Genomic DNA, 13956 nt, shown 5'->3' with positions numbered 1-13956 from the left:
CCCACAAACACAACAGTATATATGTCCGCTCTTCACCCATTGGTTGGACAGCTGACCTGACATCACCCACAATTGTAACCTGAAATACTTAACCTAAAGTGCCCAGAGAACCCAAAAGCCCCCCACCCCCCGAGGACCCAAAACACCCAAACAACCATAAAAGCTCAGAAGACCCAAAAGACCCCAAGACCAAAAAAGACCCCAAAAGACCCCAAAGGACCAAAAAGACCCAAAATACCCTGAAGACCCAAATGACCCAAAATATTCTTAAACACCCAAATTACCCCGAAGATCCCAAAATGCCCCAAAGACCCAGAAGCCTCAAAATACCAAAAATATCCCAAAGACCCAAAATACCAAAAAGACACCGAAGATCCACAAGACACAAAAGACCCCAAGGACACAAAAGACCCTAAAGACACTGAGGAACCAAAGCACCAAAAAGACCCTGAGGGCCTTGAAGACCTGAAATACCAAACGGACCCAGAGGACCAAAAAGACCCAGAGGACGCAAAAGACTTGGGGACCCCAAACACCCAAAAGATCCAGAGGACCCAAAATACCTTGAGGACCCAAAAGACCCAAGGGATTCAAATGACCTGAGGACAAAAAGACAGAGGATACAAAAGATCCCAAAGACCCAAAAGAACCAGGGCATACAAAAGACCCTGAGGACCTAAAAGACCACAAGGACCCAAAATACCAAGAGAACCCAAAATACCTGGAGGACCCAAAAGACCCGACGGACCCAAAAGACCCGACGGACCCAAAAGACACAACAGGACTACCATGGATCCATGGAAATTCTGCATAATGTAAAATGTGACTTGAGATCCATAACAACCTCCCCCTTCCCCACCCAACCACACACAATCCCATGTCCTTAACCCCCCTCCCACCACACCCAAACTCTGTGCTTCCCTCCCCCTTTTTCAAATCCTCAAACCACTCGATCCCAACTCTGTCCCCTATCTGCCCCCCTCCCCAAGCTAACTCTGTCATCCCCTCCCCCTTTCTTCTTCAAGCATTCAATGCCCCAAACTACTCCTCAACTATCCCAACCCCCAAGTACTCAACCCCCCTTCCAACCCCAAGTCCATCTCCCCCTTTCCCAATGTCTCAATCTCCCTCTTTCAATTCCATGCACCCTCACCCCCAACTCACTGTGGTTCCCTCCTCATTTCTTCCTGTTCTTAACAACATTCCACAAAAAAAACACAGGGAAATTTGGTGTATGAGAAGAATATTCGGCCTATCATGCCTGCGTTGTTCCTGTTCCTGTTTGTTAAGAAAATGTTGAAAGTAAATAAAAATGGAACATTAAATTCACAATCACTTCCCCCTTTCTTCCTTTATCCTTACAATAAATTAATGGACCGGTGTTTGTATGTTTGTTTGTTTGTCAGGCTACTCCTATAGTTGTGGGCTGATTCCATCCAGACGAGCTTCATCGGATCAGCATAACCCCAATTAGTGCACAGAGATGTTTTTATCTTTGCTGGTGGTCTTGGGGAGGGGGGAGGGGTTGGGGAGGTGGAGGGACGCAAATTCTCTATGTAAATGTGTATCATGTAGTGCCGCCTACAGGTGTTGGGGGCGGGGGGTATTATAAGTCTCCACCATTTACAGTGCAGTGAGGTGTTTTGAATTATAAGCAGACGGTATGTTTTTGCTTCATGCACATAACTTCATGTTTCTTTTGCCTATACAGTGCTGTCAGTTGCCAATGCACCACCGAGATATACGTATGCATCAGAAGAATGTGTTGCATGCTTGGAACAAGATTGCCTGGGGGGCGGTTACTCTGCTCGTATCCCAAAACAAACATGAATACAATACTTTCTTCAGGTGATAGCTGTTATGTGAAACAATTAGGCTACACTGATATACGTATGGCCAACAAACATTAATTTCATGTAATGGTCTAAGACACCAGGAATGATTGTGACTTAGTGTTTGAAAGGTGGGGGGAGGGCAGTATGTGTGAGGATGAATGTGATGTAAAATGTAAATCCAAACTTGATGCTATGCTATATGTTGGGTATCCCTGGTGAGTTTCCGAATGAGAGGGCCAAACGCTCGTGGAAAGTCAACCACATCCTTCGTGAGTGATTTAACGGTTTCCTCCGCATGCCTTGCCTCCAAAATCCATCTTCTGGCTTTACTGGGGGTCTCACCTAAGAAGCTGACACGATCCCATAATGGAACATGGCCAGCCTTCCGCCCATGTTTTGCCACTGCAGATCTCCTTGGATATTACACTCAAATGCCTTGCGATTCACGGTGATGCGTTGGTCTAAGGTTCTTCCTGTTTCACCCACATATTCTGCCCCACAAATCCAGGGAACCAGGCAAACTATCCCCGCTCAGTCATTCCTGGGAAACTTGTCCTTTACATGCATCAGTGCTTGCCTCATGGTGAATACAGGTGTGCAATTTACCCTCACACCTGCCGATTTCAAAACTCTGCAAATTCTTTGTCACCCGCCCGGCACAAAAAGCAAAACACAATAACCTTTTAGTTGTTGCTGTTGGAGAGTCCTGTTTTTTCGCTGCGCCAAGATTGCTTCCCTTTTCTGTAACAATTGGTTCAAGTAGCCATTGGTCTTCAGAACGCCTCAAAGATGTTTCACCTCTCTCCTCCTATCTTTCATTGTCGATGGTGAATCACGTGCTCTTTTAAGGAGCATGTGTATCGCAGCTTGTTTGTGTTCCATGGAATGGCAAGACTCAAAATCAAGGAAACGGTCAGTGTGAGTGGGCTTTCTGTAAACAGTGATGTTCAACTTTATTTTTGAACCCCTTGTCACCATGGTGCCCAGGAAAGTGATGGATCCATTTTTGTTCCTTTTCATGGGTGAAACTGATGGAAGGAAAGGTGTCTTTATGGCCATCAACCAGACACCATATTTAATGGCCATCAACCAGACACCCCATCGGTATAGATGTTCAGGAGAGTGAACATATAACCAGGACAAAGGAGATTATCTGGAGTGTAGGGGCAGACATGTCCCATCTTACTCTGATCTTGTACATTGCAAAACAGTGTTTAGCTGGTACCTCGTGACCTAAAGGCAGTTCAAAGTTGAGATTGTTATGAGCATGTGTTGGTGCACTGGAGCTAATGAATACAAAGGGAAAGCTTCATGGATAGATGAGGTTTTAAAGAAAATGTTTGGAAAATCTGAATGTCCATTTGTTTCATTTAAATGGTCTCTGTTCCTTGCAAAAGGACCTATCTAATGATGTATTACATTTTTTCCTATTTCTGGTATGTTCTTTTGAAATGTCTGCAAAGGCGATTTTACATAGACATGAGTGGAAAGAGGAAAAAGTGAAATTTAGCAGACTTTCAATATTGATAAACCTGTGAATAAGTCACAGTGGTGCTGTTGCTTTATACTAGTACAATATCACACGACTTGGAATGCCACCTGTGCAGTGAAAAATAATTCAAAAGCAAAGTGATTTATTTACTCTTCCAAAGCAGATGACAAATTTCAACCTTCGAAATTAAAAATAAAGAAAGACCAGTTTGTCTACAAAGAAAGAAACATACTGCATACACAAACATTAAAAATTATCCCAACTAGAAGGGCACTCGGCCGAGCGCATACCCCCACCACATAATGAGTGATCCACGAGAACTTATCAGGCCCAACACATTTTTGAAATATCATGCTATATATCGTTTTTTGGCCCTATCTCTCATGAGTGAACAATCAGGTTAAAGATTAAATAATTCTCATATCCAGATTTGGATCTTCACCAAAATTGAATCAATTCGTCATGGTCACACATGTACGTCCACCAAGCTTCATCCGAATCCGTCCACAACTTTTTGAGATATCTTGTACACAAACAGACAAACAAAGAAACAAGCCAGTCGGCGGCGATGGGTCACCGAGCATGGAAACGATAAGATATAGAGCAAAATGGATGACATATAGCGGATAGGGAATCACCTTAAGATTATGCATATCAAATCTCATCCAGTTCCATCTACTGATAACTACTCGGTATCCATTTGAGTGAGAAGTACCGAAAATGCGGTTTGAAATCGGAAATCCCCAAAGTTCGAGGGGGTGCTGTGGGTGAACAAAGATCTAAATCGAAAATCTGGCTTGATTGTTTGTGCACAATGTATTCCAGACGATTAGTGTGAATTTTCATGACCATCCGACCATAACCCTAGGAGGAGTAGCATTTGACGCGAAGGCACCTCCAGCTCTCGCATATTATCGATTTTTGCACTAATTAACCTTTGACCCCTGACCTAAGCGAAATCGGTCAATATGTCCTGAGGCAAAGTTGTAGTACTCATTGAGTACCATGAACCTGCAAAGTTTCATTCGTATGGATGCACTCACCTGGTCGCTAGGGGCCTTCAATTTACGCCAATTTTCGTGCATACCCTAATTGTAGGGGGCGTTGTGGGTAAAGTATTCTATATATCACAAAAACCGGAATATATTTGATAGAGCATCACCTGTAGATCATTCGTGCCAAATTTCATAACCCTACGTGGAATAATAGCTTTCGGAATTGATTTTGCGTGAACGGTACCGATTTTGAAGGTTTTTCGGTTGTTGCTCGGGCACCAAAGCGTCCCTAGCAACCATCACAATTTCCAAAGCACTAGGTCATAAGATGTACCGACCACCCGAGTTTGGTCAAAATCCGCCCACGTTGACTACCAATTATGCTGATGACAAACGAACAAATATCCAAACAAACAGACAGAATTACTGACAATAAGGGTCACCTATTTCGGCGACCCAACAGACAGAAAGGGGTGAAAACATAACCCCCTTCACCTTCGGTGGCGGAGGTAATAAGTGATGAGATGATGAAGCTATGAGTTTCAATAGTTTTTGTTATATTTAATTTTTGGCCTCTTCTGCCTTTTGAAAATCTGCAGATGGGGTCTTTTTAAAATGAGCAGTCCATTATTTGCATGTAGCAAATTCCAAATTCCTTCTCACAACTAGCTATGGGAAATAGGCTGGTGGTGGAGTCGGTAAAGCCTTATTGTATTGCCCTCACGCATGGTGCGGGTTAGATTCCCATGACTGCTCAGCAGACATTTACACACCCTGCGATGGAGTGTTGACATGTATGGGATTGATAATTGACCACGGAAACGTTCATGACTCATCATGAATGTCTCGATGCTCTGTCAAAAGATTGGGCCTCTGCCACGACCACTCTCTCTGGGATAAGGCAGGATAGCTGAGTTAGTATCATGTAAACAATTCAGTTGTTCAGTTCGTGTTTCATTCCTAACTAAATCAAACTTTACAAGAATAAATAAATACATAATAATCGCTGTTCTAATGTTCTTCCAGCAGGAGAGCACACTGCCCTTAAAATGAGAACCCAAATTTGGCTGTCTCTTCTGCGTAATTATTGGCTGTGTATCTGTCATCCAATTTTAGATCTCAAACCACACTAGGGCTGTTGCACACCTGTTGTAATGATGTACAGAGTGACCTGTAAGTCGCCTTATCACTCTCCAGTAAAGCATTCGTTCTTAAACTCTTAATATACAGGTTTTATTGTGCATTCGTTGCAATAATTAATCAGTCATTGTATCTCTATGCGCTCCATAATTCTTCTGAGTCAGTGTCGCCACATACCACGGCAGGGGAATGGAGGGAGGGAGGTAAAAGAGAATTTGTAGGGGTGAAGCAACTTTCAGGCCACCCTGTAGATGTTATTCAAGTTTAAATTAATGGTACAAATAGAGTTAGTACATAGAAAGTATCTGAACTGATGTTTCAAGTCCATGTGGTGTGGATAAAACACAGGCATGATGGGCCAAATAGGCCTTCCCCTGTTTCCCAGTTTCCTTGTTTTTCCTTGCATATCTTTGAGCTCTTTATTTCATGTTGTAGCAGTTTTGCATAAAAAAAACCAATGGACCAAGTCTTTACGTGTTTAATGTGAATGTCATTTGTACAGTGGCGTGCAACAGTTATCACCCCTCCGAATAATTCCACATTTAGATTAATTACGAATTATGTGGAATCAATTTTTCCAAGTTTATGTTTTTTATTCCTAACTGGAGAGAAAAAACTAAACACTGTTATCGTGGAAGGAAGTTACATGCCAGGAATACCTGCAATAAAACAAGTACAAATCAAAACTCACTGGTTGTAAAAGTATTCAGACCCTTAGGTCTGTACTTGATGGAAACACCTTTTGCAGCAATAACTGCTATGAGTCTTTCTGGGGACATCTCTCCCAGCTTTACATCCAGTGAGATGGTGGAATAATTGCCCATTCTTCAAGTGAAAATTGTTCTAGTTCTGCCAAGTTTGATGGGGATCGTCATATCAATGAACTGCAATCTTCAAGTCTCGCCACAAATGTTCAATTGAGTTCTAGTCAGGACTTTAACTCGGCTACTCAAGAACATTTATTTTCTTCTTATTCAGCCATTCCAGTATGGCTTTAGCTTTGTACTTCGGATGATCGTCCTGCTGAAATGTGAATCTCCTCCCCAGTTTCAGATTCATGGCTGACTTGGGCAGGTTTTCATCAAGGATTCTCCTGTACTTTGCACCGTCCATTGTCCCTTCTATCCTGACAAGCTTACCAGTCTCTGCTGATGAAAAGAGGCCTCATAACCTGATGCTGCCACCACCATGCTTGACAGTAGGGATGGTGTCGACTGTGCGATGTGCAGTGTTCGGCTGGCGCCAGATTTAACGTTTCGAATTTCGACCAAAAACTTCTTTTTTTGTCTTGTCTGACCACAAAACTTTTGTCCATATGCTTGCAGTATCATGAAGTCGCTTTTTTTGCAAACTCCATACAAGCTTTTAGATGTGTCCTTTTCAATAGTGGCTTCTTTCTTGCCACCTGTCCATAGAGGCGAGATTTGTGAAGGAAATTGTTGATTGATGAACACTGTCCCCTATCTCGGATATAGAGCCTTGCAGATCTTTCAAAGTCATTGTTGGATTTACAGTGACATCCTGAACCAGTTTCCTGCTTGCCCGGCTGCTGAGTTTGGATAGTGACCTGATCTGGGTGGAGTCTGAGTGGTATGATACGTCTTACACTGCTTAATGATGGATTTCACCGTACTCAAAGGGATGATGAATGACTGAAATCTTATTATAACCCTCTCCTGAACGGTGCTTCTCCACCACTTTTTGTCTGACTTCCTTGGAAAGCTCATTGGTCTTCATGTTTGCCTTGTTGGTTGATCAAGTGAGTTGCTCCTGAAAGCTCCTTAGATTAGTGTGAGAGCTTAATTTTTAAGTTGAACCACTGATTACATACAGGAGAAACCTATTGCACTTATTTTGTAATTTTTCAAACAAATAATTTTCTCCTGAAGTGATTTAGGATTATTTCGGAAAAGGTTTTTGAATATTTCTGCAACTGAGAATCATCTGATTTTTCTCTGTTAATCAAACTTATTCACATTTGTCTGCATTTTGTAGCTTCTTCATTTTTGAATTGTTTGCGAAGATTATATATTAAGTTTGATTTAAAAGCATCATGAAATAAGCTCAGGCGGCTTCAAAATGTGAAAACTTTGGAGGGGGGTCAATTATTTTTTCGGCCAATGGATACAAAAGGCAACCAACACAATTCATGTTCTGGAATACACCGACTCACAGTCATTTATATTCCCACTCATGCTGCCCCTTCTGTCCACTTGCAGCTTAGTGCCATCTGTTTGCTTGGTAAAATTCAGCAATATTTCAATGTGACATTTCACTCTATTTTTTAAAATCTATTTTCATGTATTCATTTTGATTCTCAACTTGCTTCTTCATAAAAGTTGTACACCATGTACTCAAATTCAAAAGAGTAGTCCATTGCATTCTCAAATTTCTTCCTTTTGGTTAGCTGTATAAATAACATTACCTTCAGTGGTTACGACTGTTGGGAAATGTGGATATGACACATGCATGAAGGGCCAAATGGCAACTACCTATTTTTTCAATACCCTGTGAAAACCTAAAAAGGCCAAAAATTTAAATTTTGGGTATCATGTGGGTAAAAGCAAATTGTAAGAAGTAAGAGTGTGTGAACAATCTGAATTATCTTTTTTAATATTCTTTCATGGAAAGGCGTGTGTATTTATTTTGCCAATCATACATTGCAGGTTAACTCAGGAAGCAAGGCTGCAAATGCCAACATCTCTCCAAGTGACACCGTTCTGCAAATTGATGGAGTGTCCACCGATGGCATGACTCACCTTGAAGCTCAGACTCGAATCAAGAACTGTGTTGGTTCCCTCAAGCTCTCCTTGCACAGGTGGGCTTTTCAGCCTCATCATTTACTGCCGCTATGGATACTGTTGTGACTGAGGAAATCTCCTGAATTGCTCATGAATGGGATTGTGTTATGAAGTTCTGCTGGGCTAAGGATGGTTAACCTCTCATTACAAGTGGGAAAAACAATTTAAAACAGATGATGATAAAAAAAAGAATTAATTAATAATAACTCAAGTTGTATGCAAAAATCAAGGCTTCCAAGCAGTAACATCTCGAGTGAAAAGGAGAAACCATGAGACACCTTCAAACCTTCATCACTGCTACAAGTCTCTTCCTTAATATACGGCTTATGATGAAAATCCAACGCATGCTGTTTCACGAAACTGGTACCTGCAGAAAATGTTCGAAATTATTCTTAAAGAAAATAATAAAACACTTTCTCCAATCAAATTAGACAATTTCTGTTGCTATGAATGTTGCGAAGGAAAATTTTTAAGAGATATGGTTACAAGTATTCTAAATACAATCGCTATTGCCTCTAACTGATATACAGGAACACCGTTGTTGATGTCACCCTTTCTTATGCCATCTTGCAAATACATCATCACATAATTAATACCTCTTCTCGATATTTGTGATCTCAACTCACACTTCCGTCATTTTAAAAGATATGCCTTTTATTCTTGAGTATTTTCAAAACCTACAAGAAGGATAAAGCTGACAGAATACATCGCTAAGGTACCAAATCAGGAGATCGCAAAATCGCTTTGCTTTGCACATAAAGAAATGTACAGTGCTGTAGATTGGCCAAGAGACATTGTAAAATTGTTGCCTTAGACGTGAAATTAGATGTTATTTGTTGAATGGATGCTGGTGAATGTGTCGTTGATGGGTTATTCAGTTTGGCTCCAATCAATAAATATGCCCACTCTCATTGAAGAAGGAGGAACAAGAGGATGCACCTTCAACTTCGACCACTTCCGGAAGAGGTTTATTTTTATTTAAATACTAGACGACCCGTGAACACATTGGGTTCCCGTTGTGACAGCGGTTGATGAAAAAAATCATTTCAGGAAAAAAAAGATAGCTCCAGCGAACTATTCCGCTGAGGTTGTTTGTATTGATAAAATACTCCCGAAAAGTACTTGAGTGAATAGGGAATTGATTTTTTAATAAAATTTTTTGTTACCCGATTTGAATGAAACTTGATACTGCACACCGCAGGCAAATGGTGAGTAATGTGGCACAAAAAATTTTCCACTGTTGTGTACCGTTTTGGATGTATTTTGGGAACATACATACAAACATATACATATAATATAGATTGTTGCGAATTTGCACCCACCGGCGTGCGATCCGCCGCTCGACTCGAATGGCGGCCACCTCGCCCACCGGAATGGACAATTCTGTCGTGACCCTCTCGGAACAACGCCGGGAGCTAGTCACGGGTGGGGGTTTAACCCCACCACGACCGTGCCAATTGCCCACCCGCGCAGGATAGGGTTGCTCGCCAAATTCGATATACCTAAGTACCTGTGCAGATGGTTGACCGGGCGATCGTACCTCGCTGCAGGCCGACTCCGGACACGAACCGCTTAAGCGGTCCGTCAGTGCTATCGGGATAACCGAGTGGTGTTATCGTCGGCCTCGACGGTTCTGATCAATTATCGGGCGTATTAAGCCCACTACGAACCCTTTACGTGAAGCAGGATGGAGGGTCAATAAAGAAAAGACGAAGCGAAATGGGAAAACAGTTCACACAATGCACATTTATTACGCGACACACGTAAAGTACACATATACAGCCAAACAGTCAAAATGCACATGTAGCAGTTACAACAAGAGAAACAATGACACAGAGTTACTACCGACAACGCGAACACACGGTGGAGGGAGAATGGCTGGCTGGCTTGGGTCCCGCGACGAGCGATCTCCCACCGCGACCTCGTCGCCGACCGCCGTCCTTCTCGCCTCGGACCCGAGCTCCTTGGCCTCTTCCCACAACTGTCCTCAGCCGACTGCAGAACCCAACTCGATGCCTTCACCACCTGACTCCACTCTCTGCCATACTCTGCCGCTGCCACACTCAGCCCTCCAACCAAAAACTGACTCCTCCACCAAAACTGACTCTGCCACGATTCGCCTGGTGCTCGCCGTTTTATAGGCCGGCAGGAGAAACAATATGCAAATTTCCGGATCAGAATGACCTCGGGGGCGGAGCCATGCTCGCCAATTGGACGGAGGAAAAGTTGGCGTGAACGTCCCCTGATCCTAGAATTTGAATATATGGATTTCACACAGATGCGCCCGGAGGCAGGGCCAAGCCGCTCCACGCTTGCTGATTGGACAGATCAGAAGTGGGTGTGTAGCATTCTTGATCCGAATTCTCCCTCGGAAAGGCCGCCATTTGCACTCGCGGCTCGGTGCGTATCTTGAACGAGCCCAAGACAGCCCGACGCTCAGTGTTCACAGGTGGTGCGGGAATGGCCGTAGAAGGAGAGAGGTGAGGGTGGTGGAGGGTTTATCGGTGGTGGTTTGATGGTGATGGCGGTTGAGACGTGGTTGGTTCAAAATAAAGATAGAACAGAAAAACGGCTATCTCAAAGCGTCGCAGCCCGAATGAATCACATAAAATTCCCTCTAAACAACGGGTTTGGGGCGAACTACACATGTACTGAGAGTTATCTCACCTACGGGCCCTGAATGGTGGTTTGCGAATTTCCACAGCCGTAACACTACCCCCTCCCCTTTTTACAGACTCGTCCCGAGTCGTCACATTTTCGTGTGCCATCATGTGTAGTTCTCCCCTAGTACGTTTTACCTATGGATCCCTGAGTGCTACATTTATGGTATTCGTGTCCCCAAAATAAATAACCTGAGGGCTGAGTAACTAACTAAACAAACCCACTCACTCAGACGACTTAAATAAAATTGCCGGCGCTAAGACAGACATGCCGGGGGCGCACTCATATGTACAGTACATCTTAACCTTAACTTACAAATTTTACACTAAACCATGGCCCAGTATCAATGGACTCTGCAAAGAGAAAAGCAGTGAGCAGGGAGCCAGGCTGCTCGCATGCAGTCTCTGGCTCAAGCAATGCAGGTGGCAGGGAACGCGGCCGGCTGCTCACACGCAGTCCTAGGCCTCCCCCTTTTCAATGGGCGCAGTGAACAATGGCGCATGGGCTGCGCAAATGCAGTCTCCTTGTGCGGCTGCCTACAGGGCAGTCCCTGCAGCACGCGCGACGATCTGACGCAGCAAACAACGTTGCACGGACCGCCAATGCGGTCCCGTGATGCGGCTGCCTACAGGGCAGTCCCTGCAGCTTTCAAACTGTTGCTTGATGATCCTGGCGCACATGGCAATGAACGGGGGGAGGGGGGAACAAAATTGAACGGGGCAAACGCAGAATCGAGGGCAGCAGGCATGGATGGCAAAAGCAGGCAAACACAGCCGGCAGATCAAGGCCTTTGCAGGCAAACACAGCCGGCAGACGAACTGGCCGGCACAGGCCTTGCAGTAAAAACAGCCGGCAGATGAACTGGGCGGCACAGGCCTTGAAGCACAGCAGCTGCAGACGATCTGACAGGTACAGGCCTCGCAGCAAAACACAGCTGCCGATGAAGTTGGCCGGCCTTTGCCTGTCAGTAGAGGTTGGTGGAGGGAGTGCGGTGGTGCTGGCCACTCGGAAGGCGTGCCTGGACCTGCCTACTGTCTCCCTCCCACCTATGGCCTTTGCCTGTCACTGTCTATACCCACCCCCTTAATTTGTAAAACCCAATTTAGCCCCAACTTATTTTTTTGTTGTTTTTATTTTTACTTCTTTTTATTTCCTATCTCCCACTATAATTCGTCCCCTAACCCCCTTTATCGTCCTTGTTCGGCTAACCTATCGTCCCCTGGCCTACTCCCAACCACTACGTTCCCTTCCCGGAGGGGAATAAGGGAGAGCTACTGTCCTGTGTCGAGGCCCAACGAAGCCTCAGGATGGCCTCCCCAGACTTCAGCGATCTATAACACAAAGTGGGTCCAGCGGCCCACAATGGGAGCGAAGGGATGGATGGTGCGGGCGGTACATCTCCTAATCTACCCTAACCATTATCTCTTAAACTACCCCGGGGCTTTCAACAAGCGCCTCTCGCTTAAACTATTGGTTCTATCAACCCAGATTCCCGTCGCCTGTGTTGGTGTCCTCGCAAATTTCGGGCCTCGCCCCCCAATTTTCTTCCCGTGCCCTCACACGGTCTCATGGCTGGGACACGTGGCTCCCTTGGCAGGTACTACCCTCTGCCGATTCTCCAGCTATGGCACCCCCGGGCACTACACTGCCTCCGAGTCTACCAGCTCCCTAAACACCAGGGAGTGCCCTCCATGGCGACTCCCCTGAAATGCTCACGTGGCAGGCTGGCTTCCTGGGCCCCTTTCCGAGGGTCACCCGTGCCCACAACACTGCCCACGCGGCTAATGGCGCCCCGGGCCCCCGCACCATGCGGGCGCACCCGTGCCCACTACGCTATCCCGGCCCCCCATGGGAACTTGGCCTACCGCCAAGTTCTACGCTTCTACCGCTACGGCCGACTATCCCGGTGCCTGGGGTACCCACTCAGTGATACTCACCGTTCGCAGCCACGCTCCCAGCCCGTCAACAGGGCTCCTGCACCCCTCCAAACGGGTTTCGGGCATACTTTCCCACCAACAACAAAACGACCTCCATTTTGTCAATTTAACTTCCCCAGCTAACTCACTTTACACTGACCCTGGGGTCCCTTGGGCGGGAGTCACTCCTCCCCCCAATCACTCATCACACCATGCATTCCACAATTGCTCCATACACCCAGGCTCGCTGGCCTCACTCACTCATCATGTACCCACCTCACAACTCTTCAACACACACCGCTGAACTCTGCCATCCTTCTAACTACCTCCCCAAACTAACTCGTGCTCCCACGTCATCCTTTACACAAGAGCACATTCCTTTTAACTCTACGTAGCTAAGCTCCGTCCCCTCTACACATCCAAAGTCTGTCTCTGTCTTCAAATTCTTTTTTGCAGGGGGGACTTCATCTCTCCCGACTGGGCTCGTGAACTTGTTGCAAGGCTCTGCGAGCCTTGCACCTCTGCGGGAGCAGCTGTTCCAGCACCGACTCCTCCGGCAAGACATATCCATGACGGCGTAAGGTCGCCCTTGTAAGGTCTCAGGCGGTCCGCGTGGACGATCCGGGGAAGGGCCCGTGGTCCCATTTTAATTTTTAGGACCACGTCACTGATTTGCGCCAGGACGACCCCCGGGCCCTGCCAAGGTGAGGTGAGCTTCGGGCATCTGCCCTTCCTCCGCCGGGGGTTAAAGAACCAAATCTTCGCCCCTGGTGGGTATTTGCTCACCTGGCTCCAATGGTCGTACCTGCGCTTCATCTTTATGCCCGCCTGTTGGAGCTGGTGTCGTGCGAAGGCATGGACCTTCTCCATGCCTTCCTCCAACCGATGGGCATAGCCCTCCCCCGGGGGCCTATCAAGCCGCTCAGGCGTCGGACCGCACAATAAACCGACGGGGCTTCTCAGCTCCCGCCAATAAAATCAACAGCGCCGGACTACACGTGGTAGACCCGTGCTGGGACACGCGATAGGCCATCAGGAGGTACGGGAGATGTTCGTCCCAGTCCTCCTGGTTAGCGGCGGTGAAGAGGGCCAACTGTTGGACCAGGGTCCTGTTGA

The 13956-nt window shown here is 45.8% G+C and overlaps 1 protein-coding gene across 1 annotated transcript in view; it reads left to right on the top strand.

Annotated features, from left to right (window-relative positions):
* The window catches only part of LOC147026143 (LIM domain-binding protein 3-like), an 81011-nt gene that overhangs the window by 26594 nt on the left and 40461 nt on the right, over positions 1-13956 (top strand). The window contains exon 3 of the mRNA XM_085881269.1: positions 8129-8280. Coding sequence (XP_085737395.1) covers positions 8129-8280 — 152 coding nt within the window. The remainder of the gene's footprint in view (positions 1-8128; positions 8281-13956) is intronic.

Source organism: Eptatretus burgeri, chromosome 5, assembly GCF_056783735.1.
Source record: "Eptatretus burgeri isolate ZD-2024b chromosome 5, Ebu_testis_v1, whole genome shotgun sequence".
NCBI lineage: Eukaryota > Metazoa > Chordata > Myxini > Myxiniformes > Myxinidae > Eptatretus > Eptatretus burgeri.
This window is presented reverse-complemented; position numbering and strand designations above follow the sequence as displayed.